Source organism: Rhyacophila brunnea, unplaced genomic scaffold (genome assembly GCF_057557595.1).
Source record: "Rhyacophila brunnea isolate RB1 unplaced genomic scaffold, BYU_Rbru_1.0 scaffold_24, whole genome shotgun sequence".
Lineage (NCBI taxonomy): Eukaryota > Metazoa > Arthropoda > Insecta > Trichoptera > Rhyacophilidae > Rhyacophila > Rhyacophila brunnea.
The window spans coordinates 2,017,933-2,041,462 of record NW_028232904.1 but is presented as its reverse complement, the minus strand read 5'-3'; the positions used below and the strand labels follow the sequence as shown (position 1 = coordinate 2,041,462).

At 35.9% G+C, this 23,530-nt stretch overlaps 1 protein-coding gene across 1 annotated transcript in view; it reads left to right on the top strand.

Moving 5' to 3' along the window:
* LOC147068877 (cyclic nucleotide-gated channel alpha-3) overlaps positions 1 to 23,530 on the top strand; it is a 590,082-nt gene that overhangs the window by 388,043 nt on the left and 178,509 nt on the right. Inside the window, exon 4 of the mRNA XM_085951461.1 lies at positions 20,501 to 20,612. Within this exon, the coding sequence (XP_085807587.1) occupies positions 20,501 to 20,612 (112 nt within the window). The remainder of the gene's footprint in view (positions 1 to 20,500; positions 20,613 to 23,530) is intronic.

The window sequence follows — 23,530 nt, the reverse complement described above, 5'->3', positions numbered from 1 at the left end:
CTCGCGCAAAAGTGGCGCGTAAATCAACGAAAATACAACGTAATCAAATACGCCAACGCCTACTGGATTTGACGACGCATTATGCGCGCCCGCCCCATGAGTCATCGTTTTTTGGCTTCTCGGCGATACGAATGAACGAAAATACAATGCAGTCCATTCATTGAACGGGACGAGCAAAATCACGCTCTGGAAGCGTCGTCGATCGACGGGCGAGAAGCCATTATTTAATAACAGAGAACTCATTGCTTAATTTTATTGCGTGTCCGATTTTAATTACAAGCCCCGAGAAATTTAATAATATTTTTATTGCTTTGTTATGACTGTTATGAGAGACGCTGATAATATAATTATTTTGTGCTGCTTGAGCCCTTTATTACATAGGTGAAGGGTAATGCGCGGGTGGGAGGGGGCCTACTCAGTAGTGAGCGCGTCGAGCGTTTATTTGGTGGGCTTTATGCCTTAGGCTCGCATTGGATTGAACCGCCAGCAAAAGAAGAAGAAACATAATATTAAGCTCATAAAAAATGTACCCAGATATAGTTCAAACTACTTAAGCCTTGTCACCTCTGACGTAAGATGTTCTGTTTCCATTTCTGACGAATCATTCGGTATTTAATTCAGAGCATATTCCAGGGGTAATATGACGTATTGTTTAAATATACCGCCCGAGATGCGCCCGAATAAGGGAATTTCAAACAAGTGGTGGGTCACATTGTATTCCGTGCATTATTAACTCAAGACAATGTGGAACTGGTTTATACCCGGTAGCTTATTCCGGGGCATAACGCAACGGGAGACGGTGAAATATTGTACAAGATTTTGGAGCAATATTCTGGTTTACCTGCAATAATAATTATAACATATTATATATTTCTTATAACTTGAAATCCTTTTCATTTTTTTTCAATTCAAGCTTGGTATTAATATTGCGTATAAAATAATAAAAATATAATAAAATTGGAACTGAAATACCTAAAGGATATGGAGTAGCAGGTAGCAGGTAACCGTTCTCGAGTAAGGAAAAACGTTCTGTTACGATACTTTTCCGATAGATATGACGATATTCTATACAAAAACATGATACATTTACGTACAGATTATTACAGCTTAAATCAGGGGCTTCCAACATTTTGAGGGCGGCGGCACCACCTATTTTTTCAAAGCAAATTTATATATTTGTGGTGTTCGATGTGTGGGTTATGGTGTTGAGGATGATGATGATGAAGTCGAAGATGTATGCAGGAGCGAGTTTTATATTTGCAGCGTAACAGTCGGTACGATAGTATAAATACAATGACAGTACATTATTATGTACTGAGATAATTACGAGTCAGGTACTTAGATTCGAGTGACATTTTGATAATTCAGTATTCGTAATTTAAACAGTCAAAAGTAATACCTAAACATTATATTCTAGTACATAATTGTATTGAACGAGTCAGCGGTTTAAATACGAGTAGCTGTGAATTTTATTTATTATTACAGTTATAATATAATATGATACTATGGGAATGGATATTAGACTAATTTTCCATTGCGATACCGTATTGTATATCGCCAATCAATCTGCTGATACAAGTAAAAAGTTGTTTACTGGAATATGAGTCCTTGGGAATTTATTATTGCGGTCGAATAATTTAATACATTAAAAATAGATATTTGATCAATAATATACTGACAGCTACATATTCCTATATAGTAGAATATATTATATTGTAATAATAAATAATACACAAAAAAATTATTTCGTAAATAATAAAAATACCTAACGGTCAAGGCAACCGTTTTCGAGTAAGGAAGAAACCGGGATAAACTTAAACATGTCTCAAGAATACGTCATACGTCGAATACTGACAACTGGTCTCGGCTTATGCATTGAAGCTCATTTAATATTGGTGTATTACATACACTATTGCAAGTGCATAATGCGTGTTTAATTTTCGTAGGACACATTCAAAACTCTGCAACAAAATGTAACGTATTGAATATAGCCTATCGCAGTGGTCGGCAAATCGTGGCTCGCGAGCCGCACGTGGCTCTTTGGCTCCTTGAATGTGGCTCTATTTGAAATGATCAATTGAAAAAACTAGCATGTGCTGTTCTTTCCCTTTTCGGTTCTACATATTTACATCAACAATATTTTTCAAGCATGAACCTTATCAAGAGTAAATTGAGAAGTCGTCTTATTGATGAGAATCTGGAATCGTGACTAAAATTAAAAACAACAATATACAAACCTGACTTATCCAAACTTTCCAAGGAGATGCAAGGCTATTGTTCATATTAAGTGTTTGACAGTCATTGTCATGATTCAATTTTATGGATAACTTACGTACAATTTAATTTATATCAATAAATAAGATCGTTATTAAGTATGATATCAAGTTTTATTCAGTATACCTATAGTTTAATTAAGCCTTATAAACAGTGTATGTAACTAACTACACATAGTTTAAATTTAAGAAATTTGGCTCTCAAAAGAAACCTCAATTTTGTACTGTTGATATTTGGCTCTGTTGACTAATGAGTTTGCCGACCACTGGCCTATCGGAATATTATTTATTATCTGTTCTGTGGTTAAAACTGTAACTATTCAAAAACCTTTATAATATTTGTTTAACTAACTACAGTTTAATGATACCCACATTTGAAAGTTTCACATGTCCTTGAAAATCAGGCACAACGCTAATTTCTTTTTTGCTTTAAGTGCATGTTCTATATATGACCTTGATTTTTTATATAGCATACATATTTATAATATTATATAGACACATAATCCGTTGTTTACTCTAAATATTTAAACTATCGACTTACCAACTTTTGGCAGTAAACTCACGTTATATACAATTCCAGTAGGTGCTCGTAAGTCTCAAGTTGTGGTCATCAAATAATATCAGATAATAATGAAAGTGTTATTATCAAACTTTTGATAATAATCAAAATCAAATAAATGTTCTTATTGAATTTAATAAAATTGCATCATTGCTGTCTACAATGGTTCACGAAGAATGCTTAATTTTGTAATTAAAAACAAATTAATTTTAGTGTTAAAGTTAAAGTTTATTGTATTTTTGTAACCTTTCACTTGGTAGGTAGGTAATGGAGTTTTTACCTACTTTATTGTATTGATTTATTATATAACTAGAGTAAATAGAGTTTGTTGTCGGTGTGTGTTTACCTTTGGTGAGTGTACACGACGCCTGAAGATGCCGATAGGCGAAACCCGGGTCGCAAAAAACGACTTAAATGGAATAGTACAGAGCTTGAATCCATTTGAATTTAAATTCAAATTCCATCAAGTACCTTCGATCGATAGTATTAATAGAACAAATTTGAATTTGGAGTATTTTAATTGACTGCTCCATAATAGGCGCAATATTGCAACGCATCTACTGTATCCTGTAACGTCTCAAGTTTCATAAAAGGCGTCATATTCTCACTTTGCTGCGGAAAAGCTTTGATTTATTTATTCTAGAGGCGCTTTGAAGTCTCCGTTTTGTTATTATTTTACAAGGATGATATCGCGATTTTTTTTATTAAATGTAAATTTTTAATTAAAATGTTAGCCGGTCAGTAAATTTTACAGCCTTTATTATTTTAACGCCGAAATTGTGTTTTCGTATTATTAAGTTTTAATTAGGTATATCAATACACAAAGAAACAAGGTTTAATTAATTAATTGAACATACATAATTTAAAAACGTCTCATTTCATATATTATTATATATATATACAAAGCGTCATGCAGGGCTCAAAATGGACCGAAAATAAATAAAATTCCCAAAAATATCGCTCTGTATCGTGGAAAAATAACCTTTTTTTGGACAATACCAATGACATTAATATGGACGAAGCATCTGGAAAAAAATCACACTCGCTTTTTGGTGAGGTCTGCCGAATGGCATAATCTGTTCTAACGCCATTACAATAAAGGTGATATTGCTGTAAATTCCCGATGCTTTTTGTCGGGTCTGCCGAATGGCATAATTCATATTTTAATATCAATATCGCTCGCTCAAATGAACACTGACGCTAGAAACACTGTTCTAACGCCATTACAATAAAGGTGCTATTGCTATAAATACCCGATGCGTGATATCGCATAATGGAAATTGCAAAATTTTGTCTCGTGACGTCTACCTATACATGTGCAAATGTCGCTGTGCGCGAATTTACTTGCTAAAGATCTACCATCGTAAGTTGGCAGCCGGTCGAATTTGAAACTAAAATTGTCTATCGAGGATAAATTTGTTACAAATGCCATTTAATTTTACAACATGTTTCTCGAATTATGGATTGCATAATATTTGTACAGAAATCTACTACCAATTAAAAAATATAAATTACCATTTTTTTGTTAGTTATGGTAATATTCTCAATGTCATACTAGCGCCCTCGCTGAAATGCCAATTTATGATGGTAGATCGTACTGAGTGCGTTGTCCATTAATAATGTCATTGGAAAATACACATAAAATTAGATAACTATGTTAATATTTTCGTAAAATTATCAAGCGCTCCGGTTGGTAAAATTTCCCGTGTCGAGTGCTGGCGACATGTCCAGCCCATTGCTATTTCATCTGCTTAGCGACCTCTATTACATCGCGTACTCTTGCCTGCTTCCGTATCCATTGATTTCTTTTGTGATCTTTACCCGTTATGCCTATTGCCAGCCACAGACGGACAGTTCTCGTAACAGGTTGAACATGCCAGTTAATAACTATACAGTTATCTTTGGTAGATAATCTGCTGCGCCCATAGACGGACACTTTTCGACCTTTCAGATGTGTGCCATGTTCAAACTGCCAGCGACCCCCTACTCCCGTGTTTTTGTAAAACTGTTGGAATTTCAACTAGCCGAAAGTTTTCGGGTGACGTTAGATGTTGGTAACGTAAAGTAGAATATACCGCGCGATACAACTTCGGCTGGTGTTGCTTGTTATAAAATACAAATTCATTTATTATTAAAAATGTAATAATATTATGTACGCGGAGATCGCAAATATTATATTTTATTTATTTTTACGAAAGTAAAACAAAGTAATAGTTATTTATGTAAACATATTATTTTATACAATATAATATAAATGTTAAAATGAAAGTTATTGTGAAAATATAGACTAATAACTCAGTACTCAAATTTTGTTTATTGTATGTAGTGAATATTAAAACTTATTAATTTAAGACGTTCACAACATAAATTAATATACCTAATTGTGAATGACAATCTCGGTAAATCTAAATAAAATTTAAGTATATATTTTAATAATATTAAGTAATTAATTATTATACTGATAATTGATGTAAATATAATTTTGTGGCATGTTTAAATTTATTGTAGGTATATAAAATCAATACCTTTATAAATATTACCGTTTTCTATTACAATATAATATAAATGTTAAAATTTTAGAGAGCATTATAAATATTAAGTTATTGTGAAAATATAGACTAATAACTCAGTACTCAAATTTTATTTATTGTATGTAGTGAATATTAAAAATTATTAGTTTAAGACGTTCACAACATAAATTAATATACCTAATTGTGAATGACAATGTCGCTAAATCTAAATAAAATTTAAGTACCTATATATTTTAATAATATCATAGTAATTATATAATACTGATGATTGATGTAAAAATAATGTTGTGGCATGTTTAAATTTATTGTATATAAAATCAATACCTTTATAAATATTACCGTTTTCTTACTTAATTAATACTGTCCATTAAAGGGAATAATTTATTCAAAAGAAAAGATTACATTTTATATTTACACGAATGTGTATAATATTGTTTCGGTGAATCGATAAAATACACAATCCACTAGCGAAATCATGATTTATTTTACCAACGTCATAGGTGTGTATTTTATGTCAATTTGTTTCTAATAAAAACAATTATAACCATAATAAATTCAAAGTAAAATTATTCGTGTATCATCGTTCAAGTATACCCTACCTACAACTAATTGAAACAATACCCCTGTGTAATATCTCCGCGAACCTAACCGCCATAGTTTTTGACACTTGCTCTGCCACAGACAATAACTGTACGTATATGGGCACGTCTGTTGACAGTTCGACAGATTTAAATGGGGTAGTTAAACTGATCTGTGGTGTGGCCACTAACGTACAGTTATTGAACAGTTATTTGTCTGTGCCATGTTCAACCTGTTACGAGAACTGTCCGTCTATGGCCGCCTTATTTATGCGGAATTGTTGAATTTCTCTTACATTTCGAGTCTGTTCGAGTCGAGATGTTTGACATGCATACCTGAGGGTTGGTAGTACACAATGGTTGAATACTTTACGCTTAAGACACAATGAGAGGTTATTTTTAAAGATACTATTCGGGCGCACAAATACACTCTATGCTAGTTTGGTTCTGCGAGAAATCACGTCAAATATACCGCCGTCGATTAACATTATTGTTGTTCAAAACCGACTGCCAAAAGGCGGTAAAGTCTATAATTTAGGTATTTAGAGTTAACAACAGATTAAATGTGTTTATACATATAAAAATATGCATCGAACATGCATATAAAGCACAAAGAAATTAGAACTATGTCTAAAGTACCTAATAGATTCTTGTGTTCCCACTGCTCGTTGCTGGGGCCATTATCAAGAGATATGTGTTATAATGAAGTGTAGTGTAGGTGTGTGAAAGCAAACATTGCTCTAAGCGATGGTGCCCACAGAACGCGTCGGGCGCCGCACTCGCGCAAAATTTCTACAAGTGGCGCATAAATCATTGAAAATACAACGTAATCAAATACGCCAGCGCCCACTGGATATGGCGACGCATTATACGCGCGCGCCGCATGAATCATCGTTTTTTCGCGAATCACCGCTTCTCGGCGATACGAATGAAAGAAAATACAATGGAGTCCATTCATTGAACACAGCGAGCAAAAACACGCTGCGCGAGGCATCGTCGATCGACGGGCGGAAAGCAATTATTTAATTACAGAGAAGTCATTGTTTTATTTTATTGCGTGTTCAGTTTATCGCTGGTTGAATAATGTCGTCGTAAATTTGAATTATAAGCCCCGAAATAATATAATATTTTTATTGCTTTGTTATGAGAGGCGCTGTAATAATATTTATTTTGTGCTGCTTGGGCCGCTTACTACATAGGTGAAGGGTAATGCGCGGCGAGAGACGTGTGATAATGGTTATGAATAAACACTGCATACGCGGACTTCGCGCGCCCGACGCGTTCTGTGGGCACCATCGCTAAGGAACAAAGCCCAACAAACGAGGCGGATCGTGGCGCTCACTAGGTAGTAGGCCCGTGAAGCGTGAATACAACCGAAATGACACCCCTTCTACCCGCGCATTACCATTCACCTATGTAATAAGGAGCGCGAGAAGCACAAAGTATTTATTAATATCAGCGCCTCTCATAACAAAGCAATAAAAATATTATTTTATTTCTCGGTGGCTTGTAATTCATATTCAGGATGACATAATTCTATTAGCAATATACCGCATACCCAGCAACTAAACAATGACTTGTTATTAAAAGAATGCCAAGGCGCCCGTCTATTGACAACGCGTCCAGAAGCAGATAAATGAAAAAGCGCGCGGCTCTTGTCGCCGCTTTGACATATTTGAATATGTAGTATTTTCGTTAATTCGTTCCGCTGAGAAGCCAAACAACGAGTGCGCCTCTACATATGTGCTGTGAATTATGGGACAGGCGGGCGCAGCGCTTTGTCTAAACCAATATACTCTGCCGTATTTGATTACGTTGTATTTCGATGATTCATGCGGCACTTGTAAAATTTTGCGCGAGCGCCCCACTCGCTGCGTTATGTGGGTTTCACGTCTAAGAATGCCAAAAATTTAGATAATGACCAAAGACCGAAACGTCTAGGAAATAAGTAGAAGTACACGTGGTGGAAACCCGAGAATCTATTACGTAAAAAATAACCGTGAAAGTCTCAAACATTAGAGAACTGTGTCTCATTTTAGAGACCATGTAAAATTTTCAAAATGCAATAACTCCATAACATGATTTCGAGACTTAACAATTTTTGGCAGTAACCCACGATATATATATAAATAATGACACAGTAAAAGTTTTCATTTTTACATTCACGGTGGCCGCGCGGCTATATTGGACTATCACGCCATGGGTCCCAGGTTCGAATCCTAGGTCTGGCAAGTACACGCATTGTTTTTTAATTTGTGTTTGAGTCAGGGTATAGACCTAATAGGTTGAGCAAGTGGCTGACATCCATTTCTCGTAAAAAACAAAATCTGTTAATACAAACCTCTACTCTGTGGAGGCCCATATGATCCTATTAGGATCGGACATGGTCGAAAAATAAAAGATTTTATAAAATATTATATAATATAACAAGTATTATTATAATTATTAATATTAGAATAGAAAAGAAAGATATACCTACCAGATATTATAGTAGGTACTGTTTGCTTTTTCATATTATTTCATCCATTCAGTATGTAAACCATACAAAAACTATGCCAAAGTCCATGCAAATGGCGGATTCATTCTTACCTCAAACCTCCGCCCCGACAATGACTGGGCCGGGCCTGTACAATGTACATTGAATATTTAGGCCAAAGTCTCCCAGTTGTCTAATTCGGCCCTTTTCTCTCCGTTCAAAGATTTTCGACGAACCTTTTTACTACTCCAACAATGCAGGGATACAAAGTTTTCTTTTGGATATAAATAAGCACAAGGTTTTGGTCGGAAAATTTATTTAAACCCATATTATTAATACTTCACATTTATTCATACAATTTCTCTTTCCGATGATAAGTTCTACCAATTTGAATGCATATATTTTTTTACTTTTATTATTTCATTGCAAACAAACAGTTTTCTACGATATTTATAGTATTAGGTACATTGCATCAATTATTGTATGTAATTAAATGTTTTATTCATTCGGTTTGCTACTTGCAACCAAATAAAAAAAAAAATCCAGTTGTGTACCAGTGGCGATGGGTGGACGTGGGCTGTTGGCGTCCGACTTAAATAGTGCACACTAAAATTTGCCAGTCATAAGTATTTTGCATAAGAATTAAACTACAACTACAAATTATTGCAGATGGTGTTGGGTATTTTTTTAAATTAAAATATACCCTGCATAAACTATAATATAACGTATCTATAAAAATTTTAAAGTTATGGCATTTTATAGATAGAAGAATATTTTGTATTTATTATAGCTTAGTTTAGGCATGAATAAACGTGATTTTTTAAAACTAATCTTTAATCTGTATTATTAGTTCAATGAAAACAACCTTATACCAACCTTCTACTAACATCAAGTACACTCCAAAACCTCGAAATAGTCGACGAGTTTGTATATCTTGGATCGACCATCAGTGGAAAGAGCGGATGCGAAGCGGAAATAAAAAAGCACACACAGATTGCAAAAAATACGATGACACGCCCTACCACTATATGGAAGGATCGGGGAATTTCGATTGCCACAAAAATGATGCTTGTGCAAACATTAGTGTTCTCGATATTTCTATACGGAGTCGAGTCGTAGACCCTGAAGGCAAGAGAATGGAAGGCAATTGATGCCTTTGAGATGTGGCGTTGGCGCCGAATGCTTCGCATTTCTTGGACGGAGCACAGGACGAACCAGTCAATCATCCAGAGACTGAAGATAAAGGAACGGCTCTCGACGATATGTCTGAGAAGAATTCTGCAGTTTTTTGGACATATTGTCAGAGGCGGACCGGACAACCTGGAGAGACTGGTAGTTTTTGGTAGCCTCCAGGGAAGGCGAAGCAGAGGAAGAGCGTCTGCGCAATAGAGCGACCAAGTGAAAGAGCTGACTGGGGGGGGGGGGGGGGGGCACCATCCATTCTGCCCTGAAAGAAGCGGAAGATCGAGAAGGATGGAAAGTCTTGGTCGCTCAAAGGATGGCAAAATTTAAATGTGGTCACGATCCTCAGCCATGAGTGCACGACCAAGAAGAAGAAAACAAAATAAATATTACTGACTAAGTTTAACATTCATAGATCTTAACAGCATAATCCACCCTTAATAATAATATAAACCAATAAACTTATATATTTTGTGAAACTATTAATATTCTATATTTCCCCAAGTATATAGAAGACCTCCTCCAGTGTCCTGGATACCCTCAAGAGTACTTAAAACAATGACAGCATTACCTCTTTGGATTTATATGAATGCTGATTCGCTGTCTCATGTACTCAGCTGTACACAGTCACCTGTTTTATCAGTCAAGTGACGACCAACGACCGACGCCGTATTCAAAGCAGAGAGTCCAGATGTCTCGAAATCTAGGGGACAGACGATATAATTTCGTGACATATATTCGTATTTTTAGCTTTGTTGAACTCAGCTAAAAGAGCTGCTGCTAAACTTGACGATGAAACTGATATATTCAGTTCCACTACAGTTGCATCCCAAACCATACATTTCATTTCCCCCATGGAATCATCGTGATACCACCAGGGTGGCCCTATATTAGAACTTGCGAGTGAAAGCCGCCCGGTCGACATGACGTCATATGACATCATTGTGACGTACTACCGGAGTGATAATAGCACTCGAGAAAATAACGCTGGTCAGACAGTGGCGTTATTCATTGTCACCATACACATATAGGTGTTTCATCATAATAATATCTATGGTGAGCACTGTGTGCTGGGCGGCATGCCTCGAGCGTGTATTGGCTGACGTCACAATTACGTCATGTCGTCGGCTGACACCCGAGTCGATAGTTAGGAAATCGCGGTGCAGGTCGTTTGCCATATTGTCGACATACACCAAGAGGCTCCCGCCTTGACGGAAGTCCCGACAAAACCAAAGATCGAAATTTCACATCATTAATGGTAGGAATTTTATGTAATCAAATCGCTTTGGATATTGATATAATACAAATACTAAAAAAAATCTTTCCTAATGGTCTATATTATAAGTAATTCTTCTAAGTCCAGCCTGCTCGCAGGGCTGGTTCCATTTTACCATGGTCTCTAGACGGTTGAGAAGTATTTCTGTGAAAATCTCATAACCGTATACCGGGCAGAAGCAAAACACATAAAGCAAGGACTCACCGAACAAATAGGCGCCTCGCTGTAACAATACGAAATCCCCTTTTATAAGCTAGGTGTAACCATCCGTAACTTAGTATCAAATATTCATTCGCAACGCTGGCAGCACTGTTTTGAAACAAACAAAAATGTTTTCCCGCGCGAAGTTGGCTGCACTAGAAGTTTCCCGGTTTTTGTAAATATTTTAATACACTTATGCGATCTGTTCCCTGCGAAATAATCCTTTTCTAGGGAAATAACGGATGTAAAATAATACTTTTCACATACTATGTATGATAACGTATAGGTGTAGGGTTGCCACGATTATTTGACCTAAATTAGTAGTGAAAATGTGATAATTTGCAGGGCGTATAAAAGACAATCCGTTACAATGGTGGCGCTTTTAGCAATGGACTGTATAATTTGAAGGTGATGTTGGATGGTGGATCTAGGGAGGGGTGATTTAACAAGATGCCAGACACTGACTTTTTATGATGTTGATGATGGCTCCGTAGTCTGGTTGCGCTATCACTCGCGCGGTATTGTTTGTTTAGGTTACCCGGTGCGTGGCACTTGACGGTACACTGATGATTGATGATATATGAGGTTGATGAATGATGATGATAGGTTGTATGATTGATGGACGCGACGTTCACTCAAACCGTAACAGATTTAGTGCAACGAAGGTCGAACAGATATGTTCTGAATCACTCGGTAGTTTGCGCGGTGCGGCAACACGCACCCGTAGTATCGTTGAGCTGACTGAATGTCCTTCACGAATTGGAATCGTGTCCGGAAACTTGTACGTATGCAGTTCGCCGTATCACACTTAATCGTGAAATGTTGTATCTCAAATATATGGCTGTATATTAAAGACCCTCCAATCTCTTTGGGTCGTATAGTACTAAATAAAATTCATGTCTAAATAAAACACGGTTCTTGTCGTTTATACTTTTCAGGAAGCTAACTGCAAAAAAATATTGAAAATAGCGAATATATTGGATTATTTGTTAGGTTGGGTTAGGTTTGGTTTTCATTCTTGAATTCATGAATTTTGCCAAAATCAGCTATGAAAATAGAATTAATATTCACATTGAATCTAATAAAATTGGATACCGTATAGTATACTGTCATCTCTTTCCAATTTCTATCGGAAATCACGGATCACAGTGAAATGTTTACATACAATTTACATGTAACCATTTTAATCGGGTTACGCGATGTCTGGTTTACTTCCATTGCCCTTCAACGTCCTTGGTAATCAGAAATGACACGCGCATATTGTGAAATACATTTTCATTATAGGTAGGTTCCTACTTCCCATATATTTCACGAATATCGGTATTGGTATATACATTCCCTATTGCAATCACTGATCATAGAGCCTAATATGGCGTTCGTGACTTGAGCTTAGCGCTTTTTGATTTGCAAATATTTATCAAATGTTAGATGTTCATATAAGGTTATAGCACCTTTGCATGGATTTACTGGCAGCAATGGTGTGTATTTTAAACTATCGTGACAATAACTGTCTACACGTAAAAGTGCTGACTTTCTCTCCAATCTCATTCTTCAAGAGTAAGTGAGACGCGATGTTGTCATATTATGGTACTATTTGACAGGTAGTGAAAATCGGTTAACCTCAAAATGAGTATAGCTAATTTTTTTGCCGGCAGGTTCGACGCTATCGTTCAACTGCGCTGGCGCAGATCGAAAAAATCCTTACTGTCGCATGAAAATTCAGAAACTTCCCAACTTTTTTGATGTATGCAAGCAAGTGCAGGATAATAGATGTTCACCTATACATTTTCTTGTTATGGCCGCGATAATACTTACTGTCAACAGTAAATAAATGCACGTGTAAACGGGGTATTAGGCCTAAACCGAAAAGAAGATTAATCGTCTTTTCATATGTGACCTACTAACTATGGTTACATGTAAGTTGTACGTATGCAGTTCATCGTGGGACACTTATTCGTGCGCCGCAGTACGTGAAACATGAGTTCGTATAACATGTTATCAATGACGTATTCTACGTTGAACATTTCACCGTGGAATACATTTGTACGTATCTTACAAAATGCGGCGATAGTAAAGTTTGCAAATAGTACTGTTCCAATTAGATTAACCCTAACCTAACCTAACCTAACCTAACCTAGTAAAGATATCTCATAAAATTTGCCACATGTTGTAGCATACGTACAAATACAATCCACGGTAAAATGTTCAACGAAGAACTCGTCATTTGATAAAATTTTACACGAACTTATGTTTCACGTACTACGGCGCACGAATAAGTGTACTGCGGTGAACTGTTTACGTACAAATTTCCGGATACGGACCTACTAACAGGGCTCGAAATGGACCGGAACGCACCGGAGCGCCGTTCCGGTACATACAATCCCCAAAATTATCCCTCCGTCTCGTGTAAATATTAATTTGACCGTCTGAGCGAGATATGTCATATTATAAAAAAATCAACAAAATCATACATACATAATTATATGTATAGAATTAGATAAGTAACAGTGTTAATATTTTCGTAAAATTATCAAGCGCTCCGGTTCGTAAAATTTTCCATTTCGAGCGCTGCCTACTATAATATATAATACGTACTATGCAGATCGCAAACTTTCTGTCATAACTAGAGCAGTACATACTTTTGGGTATTACGATATTTTCCAACAACATTTTCGCCTTCTAAGAATAAAATTTATGTTATATTTTACCTGATAAATATTTCAACATATTCACGAGGTGTAGGTAAAAATTCCGCGAATTTTGATAAAGTTTTGAACGGTTTATATCATATAACGTATATGACAGAATAGGTATGCTAAAGTTCACACATGCAATTCAAACTTCATCATTTTTTACCTCGCAATTTCCAGGAAACGGAAATTTAACATTCTCGGTTGCCTATAAATCAGTGTGTAATATGATTAATATTCCGTGGAGAATTTTCCTATGAGTTTTTCTATAGCATTATTGCTATTAGAGTTTCTCACATCGAACCTAAATTTGACAAGCATTCACGATTTTTCCTCAAAGCAATTAACCCAATATACACCTTTAGCAGCGTAATACTACATTGATGAAACTTGTAAACCAATGCATTAATTATTACGAAGGCGACAGCTTCAAATACCTGTGGGTACACATCACGGGAGATGGCATTTTGTAGAGAGAGCTCGCTATCCGAATGGAAATGGCTGGAGCAACATTCAACTCGATGCGGAGTGTCTGGGACTCATGATTGTACTCGGTCAAAACTAAATGCCACCTATTCGACGCTTGCATTCTGACGGTTCTGCTTTACAGTAGTGAATTATGGCACCTTACAAAGGCCAAGAGCAATTGTTTACTGAGCTTCGAAAACAGATGGTTGCGATGTATACTGGATGTGCGGATGACTTTAGGAGCAACCAGGAGATAAGAGAACGCACCAAGCAGTAAAAAGGCGACGCTGGACCTGGCTTGCTTATTTTTCAAACCAATTGGATTCCGGCGTCCTGAAAGGCCACTAAATACGATCTATAGAGTATATACGGCGGAGCTATGGGATGCTGGTTTGACCTGAAAGGATGCAAGAAGTCTGGCGAGCGACAGGGATTCTCGGAGGCGCCTCGTGGTGTCCATATGCTCCAATTAAGGTGCGGATATGGCAGAAGAAGAAGAAGATTTTACTTAAATAAACAGGCAGACAGTTATCTTACAATAATTAACTAGGTAGGTAGGTACCATAATATTTTGAAGAATGCAGAATGCTTCCAATTGCATATTTTAATGCCAGATACAGCAGTAGGTACATATTTTTGCGGTCGTTTAGCGGAGATACTTTATCATAATATTACATAAGTCCATCTTATCTCTCCAATATAAATATTGTAAGCGAAATAGGTACAAGGCATTGTATCAGTTACCTACTATCTAGATTATAGACTAGGAATCAAAATTATAAGTATTTTGTAAACAGCACTACTAGGAACTGTTTTTAAAGTTCGCAAATGTTTTACAGAGTCTACAAAATGAACAAAGGCCTCAATCAAACGTTTGTTGTAATGCATGAAAAATTAAAATGACATTTGAAAGTGACAGCAGATGAAGCAGCCATTTTGAATGGCGCGTGACGTCAGATTCCTTACGTCACAAACAGTGCTATATGCTATATGATGGAAAATTGGTTAAATAGCTAATAAAGAATTTGGGAATCTCATACATACGGCCCTATAAGTCCACAAAGATACAGTGAGTCGGCGTTAAATCGGGCGATACAAGCCCCCGGCCTTTTGGCTGTCTACGTGAAATCAATCAACAAAATGGACATTTTTAATAAATCGTTATCATTACCATCAGTTACGGTATCAAAACTTTTGTTTAATTCTTTAGTTCGAAGCAGGCTTGTGAGTGAAGTATGGCCTTATGGTCGAGAGTAGGGAATCCAATCCCGAGCTAAAATTCTGATCCCGGGATTTCGGGATTACAATTTGACAATCCCGGGATTGGCATTTTTTTCCATTGTTAATATAAAAATTTTATATTTACAAATAGCAAAATCGGTCAACAATAAATCTAGTATAATTTATACTATTTAAGACATTTCTTGTTAATATTGTATACGTTCAATCTTGAAAATACACAAGTTTAATGGAGTGAATAAAATTGTAATATAAATAATAATGTAAATTGCTGTTTCTGATAGTAAAGACATAATGAATGGATTAGCGAGATTTCAAATAGTAAAGCAAATAATCATGGCGTACTTATGGCCTTTCCGCTTCATAAATCTAATTAGTCAGCCAAATATGAAACTGCCGTAAAACGTATGATATCGTGGTGGAATTACTTTGTTAAAAGTGCGAAGCATTGTTATTTTCCAATCTTTCTCATTTTTAATAATTTATGTGAAAAAATTAAATGAATCGGCAACCTACACATGGGTATAAATCAAATCTCATTCAAACTCAGTTTATTTCTTATGTAGGTATTTTTTATTAAAAGTATTTTTTCTGTTATATGTTCGCTTTTATTTTATTTTCCATAAAAATTGATAAAAAAACAATCCCGAAATCCCGGGATTATGTTTATCAATCGCGGGATTCATAGGTATTGAAAATAGCTCGGGACTCCGGGATTGGAATCCCTAGTCGAGAGTGTTCAGATTAAATTCTTGAGACTCTTCTTGATCCAACTGATTTTTTCTTAGGTACCTATGCTTACATACTGCAGTCTGCAATTTATAAGAGGTCTTTATTTAGCTACTACGTATTTTTTTCGACTTATACGAGGTATTTATGAGAACTCTGCTATTTTGGGCAGTGTTAAAACTGTGTACTTAACGGCCCACATGCTCAGCGTACGTCAAAATGGATCTTTTATGCTATTTTCAAAGCATGATCCTGGACATTCCTTAAACGTTGTAGATAATATATTTACATAATTTTGAAGCCTTATTATCCTTTATATTTATTTTAAACATTTGATGACTGAATAAAGTATGTTTATTAGATAAAATAGTATTCTTTTAAACCTCTCGCTCTAATGTTTTAGAATATAGTCATATTGTTAAGATTTTTTTATATTTATTAATTTTTAAAACCATTAGTAAAATTTATGTCGACATTATTATAGTGAAATATTTACAATAAAATATTATATTGATAATCTCTGTGATCCCAAATTTGACAAGAATTAGGCATTTTATTATTCAAAAAATGGGCAAGATTTACACATTTAAAGATACTGATTATAAGCTATGTTCTTGACCATTCAAATGTGATAAACATTCTACGAATAATATTTGCTATATAATAATTAATTATTGACCTAAGAATAAGGTGGTAATTTTTTGAAATACGCCATTTCTATTGGCATTTCCCAGTGGCTAAGCTACAGCATACGGTCGTAGCCATAAATTGACAAACGATAAATGAAGTAGGGAGTAAGATCATGTTAACGCGCGTGTTTGAACATGTACCTTTTTTTAATTTTACATGTTCAAACACGCGCTGAATTATTGACATCTTGTAAGAAAAACGAAGACTTCTCTTCTTATATAAACAGCGTACGTTATCACTACGCCAGGGAACTAATAATTTAAGGGTAGAATATTTGATAGGTATAGTTCCGATAGTTGCAAGGGTTGTTATCTGTGCGCAATGCTACATTATTGATCAACCCTAACTTAACTCCCTTATCAAGCGGTTTTGCTATACACATGCAACTTCGCTGTAAATAAAGTGTCATACATATTATTTGAGTGGGAGTTGAACTTGAACATACGAATACTTAACCAATAATCACAGAACCATGAGAATTCTGGCAATATGACTACGATCCTTCTGATTTCATCATCATTAGCCTGAATCTATCCACTGCTGGATGAAGGCCTCTTCAAGCTGCTTCCACTTCTCTCAGTCCTGTGCATGGCGTTGCCACGTACTTCCGCAGAACTTTATCATTTCATCGATCCAGCGGCCTTTAGTCTACCTTGCGGACGTCCTAGACTAGATAGACCAGAATTGTCCAACGATTGTCTCTTCTTCGAGCTATGTGTCCAGCCCATCTCCATTTAAGGCTTTAAATAAACTCTATTACATGTCAAACCCTTGTCTGCTTCCTTATCCACTCATTCCTATTTTTGTACTTTCGCGTTATGCCCAGCATGCGCCTCTCCATACCACGTTGTGCTACTCTAATTTTCTGGATCTCTCTTTTACTTTGGGTCCATGTTTCACACGCATATGTGATCACGGGAAGCACACACTGGCTGAACACTTTGCGCTTTAGGCACAGTGGAAGGTCACTTTTGAAGATATTATTCAGGCGGCCAAAAGCACTCCAGCCTAGCTTTACTCTGCGAACAATTTCATCAAATATACTCGTACATCCATCTATAGAGACACTTGTTGTCCCAGATAGATGTAGCTTTTCACCTGTTCGAGCTGAGTGCAATTGACGAGGATCTCTTTTTTGCCCGCAAAGCAGTTGAACATGACTTTCGTCTTTGCTACATTTATTTTCAAACCTACTTTGTTGCTTACTTCAGCGAGTTCCTGCATTCTGCTTTGGAGGTCTTCTGAGTCTTGCGAGAAAATTACTATGTCATCGGCAAAGATGACTCAGGTATTCTCCATTTATGGGGATCCCTTTGTTACTCTATTGTAATAACAAAACTGTTACTACGAGTACCTTGTTGGCTATGGCTTCATAATTCATTTGATTTATTAAGATATTTCCGTGTTATACCTAACATGCACATGTACCTACATGCTACGTTGCGCTACTTGTAATTTTTGGGTACGTAAACGTTGGTAGCATACGTTAGTTGAACACTTTACGATTAAGACAGAATGGAAGGTCACTGTTGAAGATACCCAAAAGAAGGCACCCAAATGCACTTATGCATGACAGTTTGGTTCTGCGAGCAAATAATACATGTGTTCTATAAATACCCGTGTTTGGTTTGTGTAGGCTTTGCGATTTAATATAGTTCGCTAATAACCTCAAATGGAAATGGGCTGGACACATAGCTCGAATAAGGGACAATCGAGAGGTCGATAAAATGATTAAGTTCTGCGGATGTATGTGGCAACGCAACTCACAGGACCGAGATAAGTGAATTAGCTTGTAAAGGCCTTCATCCAGCATTGGATAGATTCAGGTTGATGATGATGATGACCTGTGTAAAGATATTCCCTCGTCAATGTTATGTAGCTTTAAAAAGCAATATATTGATTATTACAATGTTTTTATTAGGTCGTGTTCTTATTTGTCCGGTACAAATCTTGCAATCGATTTTTAACTAACTTCCCGACTAGTTAGACATTTGAAACATTTATAATATATCAGAACACGATGCCAATGCATTTTTTTAATACTTTTAGCCATTTTTAAGTAGAATTAAATTCATTTTCTGTTAATTCTGTTTTGTATGAAAAGTTATTTCGGAAGAAGTACGTAATCCAATCCACTATTATTGGTTGCTAGGGTCCTAACAACTAAATTATTAATATATACTGTGTTACTATGGAAATCAATATGAGTGTCAAAATGACATTTCAGTATTATTTCTATCAAATACATTTTTTTTGATCGTTTAAGCTAGTCAAGTCAAATTTATATGATTCAACAGAAAATTTTAAAACTTTGTATATAAAAGGTTCTTTTTATATTGTAATTATTTTTAAGTATAATATTCACGTAAAACGCTAAGAAATGTGTATGTAAACAAAGCAACACACTTTAAACCAAAATACGAAACACCATTTTGTTTTCAAGGCTAGCAATACAAGAAAACAAATAATAAACTTTTACCAATACAATCACGCGTACAACCATTTTCAATCATTTGAAAATCGAACAAAATTCTCTATCTAGAGACTTAATAATTAATTAACTGGTTTCATCGGATACTATATATAATTGTTAGCTAAATTATAATATTACAGTCATGTACCTATTTAATGTTCACACGCCACTGAGCACTGATGACAAAATCGGTCCGACACGAGATCGTCAATATAAATGTGTGAAGTTTATGCTCCGTTGTGTTTATATTTAAACATAACTAACTTAACCCTTTTGACGCTAAATGACTGAAACTGCTACAGAATATATTAACCCTTTCTCACCCCACAAAATGTCATTATGCGTCAGACGCATCTTTATTCCATAGAAATTTGCACCATTTACATAAAACTTGTATCATTAGACTGTGAAACTTGACAGTTACATAACCATCTAGCGATTATAAAAAATAACATTTTGTACGTATTACATTTAACCGTGAGTTTTGTTACCGAAAATAGATGACCGTATAGCAGTAAGATCAAAAAAATTACGCAACGTTCGAGGATTTTTGCAGACAGAAATATTGTTCCAATTTTATTAAATTCAATAAGTTAATATTTTATACGTTCAACTGGATACATCATCATCATCATCAGCTTGAATCTATCTACTGCTGGATGAAGGCCTCTTCAAGCTGCTTCCACTTCTCTCGGTCCTGTGAATTGCGCTGCCACGTACTTCCGCAGAACTGTATCATTTCATCGATCTAGCGGCCTCTAGGTCTACCTTGCGGACGTTTTGTATTTCTCGGATACCACTAGATTTGTCCAACGATTGTCTCTTCTTCAAGCTATGTGTCCAGCCCATCTCCATTTAAGGCTTTTAATAAACTCTATTACATCTCTATTACATTTTTACGATGGATTCCAGATTTTTTAAATAGAACTTGGCGCGAAAAATGTTATATAACGATATAACGAGTAATGCTTATAACGAGAAAATTCCGTCGGTCCCATTTTCCTCGTTTTAACCAAGTTCGACTGTAATTAGATTTGCAGTTTTCTGATCCGTGACCTGGGATATCAACAGAGACAAAAAAAATATTGACAAAGAAGCAATATCCTGATTGTTTTTCTTTCTGTTTTGTCCGCAGAGTTGGTATCCTTGAAGCAGCGCAGCCAGAACCATCTGTCGCGGTCGAGGGCCTCGCTAGGATCTGAGTTGGACTTATCGAGGAGGGCAAGACGACGAGACCTTAGGGGCAGGTATGCATCACATATCTTCTTATTATACCTGTTAGGTAAACTGGTAATTAGTGTAGATGTCAATCATACTGTTCGTAACGTCCATTATCACTATAGTCATGATCGTTCATGGTACAACAGCCCGGGGTGGATCCTGGCCTTCTTCAGTATTGTATTCCCCAGTCTGGTCAATCTTTCTCCAATCGCTCGTGCATAGCTACCGCAATCTGTATCTCCCAACACTCCTCCGTCCAGATAGGTTTGCATATAAAACGTTAGGTTCATTTTAGATGGGAATTTTTTGATGGTTTGGATTATGTTGGGTTCTTCAAATTCCTCGCACACTTTGGAATTATGACGTATTTCGTATGTTGTACCACATGTTATCTTCATTCTTTGCTCTATACATTGCTTTCAGGATCTTTCGTTGCAAAGTCAGAGGACAGATTTTAGACTTGTTGGCTGATGACTCAACATTGTGATCTAAACTGGCCTCAGCAGTGTTTTGTATTTCTGGAATTTGTGTTGCGAGATAGCAATTTGGTTTTCAGATGTTCCACAGATTCCAAATCAATACTGATTATTGGGCATCTATATTCCTCTTCTGATTTGTATTTTCATATCGTTGCTAGCGGTGATAACAGATCCCAGATATGAGAGTGTTTGGTTTTTTCGAAAGAGTTATTCCGAATGATTATATTTCCATATAGCTGCATCGGGTTTCTGGGTTTGAATGATGTATTTAGTAGTTTTTAGATCAACTCTTTCTGCTTTATATACCAGTTTTGCAAAATAATTCCTAATTTCCACGTTCGATAGACCTATTGTTAGGTCCATGATAGAAAAGATTACGGCAACATTGGATAACAGACGAGACAGCGCATCTCCTTGACGTAGTTCATTAAATGTGCAACGCAGAGCTCAAGAAAATTAAACAGTGAAATCGAATGACAACCAGCCTTCATCCTAAATGAGAAGGTTGAACAAAATAGACGTGCACCGGTGACGAAGTTGAGAAAATCGACTTTTATGTTAAATATGCAATTATCAATTTGGCATATTAACATTTAATATGCCAAATTGATAATTGCATATTTAACATAGACCAGTTACTGTTTTCAACAAATGAGGATTTGAAATAAATAATTTTGATTTTTATAAAATTGATGTTCTTTTTTAATTAAAATAAACCACAATTATACCTACTTAAATATGAGATAATGGATAATAGACAAGAGATGTCACGGAGACTTGAAGCTTTCGAGATGTGGCTGTATAGACACATCCTCAAAATTCCTTGGACTGACCGGGTGACAAATGTTGAAGTTCTCAATCGAATGGGGAAGGACCGAGAAGTTCTATGTAATATCAAAACCAGGAAACTACAATACCTCGGCCACATTATGAGAAGACAAAAATGCAGCATTCCCTAACTCGTCATTCAAGGAAAGATCAATGGGAAGCGTAGCAGAGGACGGCGCCGCATTTCGTGGCTTAAGAACCTCCGTGATTTGTACGAATGCAGCTCCACTGAACTGTTCCGGGTAGCAGACGACAAAGATAAGATCGCCTTGATGGTGGCCGACCTCCGCTAGGGGATGGCACAATAAGAAGAAGAACTATGAACAATACAAAAATATTTTGTACACATTAAATTAAATTAATTAAACTAAAATGTATTAATACTATCGACCGAAGGTACTTGATAGAATTTGAATTTAAATCCATTAGAATTCAAACTAAATTGTATTGATAAATATAACCATAGATTAATATGTAGTTTATAACTATCTAACTAAGGATCTTAGACTATAGATACATTTAGACGCCACCCATTGCATTGCTAAATGAAGCAGCGTGCCGTGCGTTTGGTTTGTGGGTGAGCGAACGCATTCGTACACAAATGTTTGAGACCATAGACCATTTCGCTAGTGCTCGCCCATAGTGCTTGCACTAGACGCTCAGAATTAAAATATAATTTTCTATTTTTTTTTACGATATATAGTATTTTTAAGCGGTCAAAATGCAACCATTAGGTAAAGATATTCATAATTTAAGTTATTTAAAAAAAAACACTAGGTCACTGATAATAAAATATATAATAATATACAAATAAATTATCACGAACATGTATCAACTTACCTATGAAACGTAATACCATCTTCTTGCTTATCAGTACGGCTACCACATTTTAATACAACACACAAAACTATCTTTTCTACTTGATTAACTAAAAATATTTACCATAGACTTGTAGGTAAGGGAAATGACGTAAGGTTGGTTTATTGAATGCTTGGCCAACAAAGATTCAATCTTGGGTACGAATTGACAGAAGGGTTTTGATGCGTGATAAAGTAGCCCAAATTTATTATCCCTTAACAAACAAAAAAATACAAGTTCAATTACAGATCGTACAATGAGAAGTTTACAAATAATATTTACGAAGATTGTGTTTGCAATGAAAATTATTTAACGTCGAAGCGAGAAGCGTGTAATTAGTTTGAACGATTTGAAGGTACTAGGTACTGTTGTATTGCGACATTGATTCTTATAGCAAAAGTAGACAAAGGAATATCAGAAACGGCGTGGTTGACTGACCGTTGTTTGTTCCCACACCGTGGATTATTTCTTAGAAATTTGTCTGCGAAATTTGACTATGACACAAATGTTATCAACTAAATAATGGATTTCTCACTACAATGTAGCAGAAATGCACCATTTACTTGTTAATTCTTGTAATACGACAGATGAAACCTGACACGTAAACATTCCTTCGGACTGCGGGAAATGTTTATGCATCGGTTCGCACGCACGAGTTTACTGAACGTAAAAAATATATTGCTGTAAATTGAGGTTTGAAATACGCTTTCGCTGCTGAAGAGATAATGAGATTTTAATTGCCCCCTTTAAAATGCACGTTAATTACATCGATCGGCCGC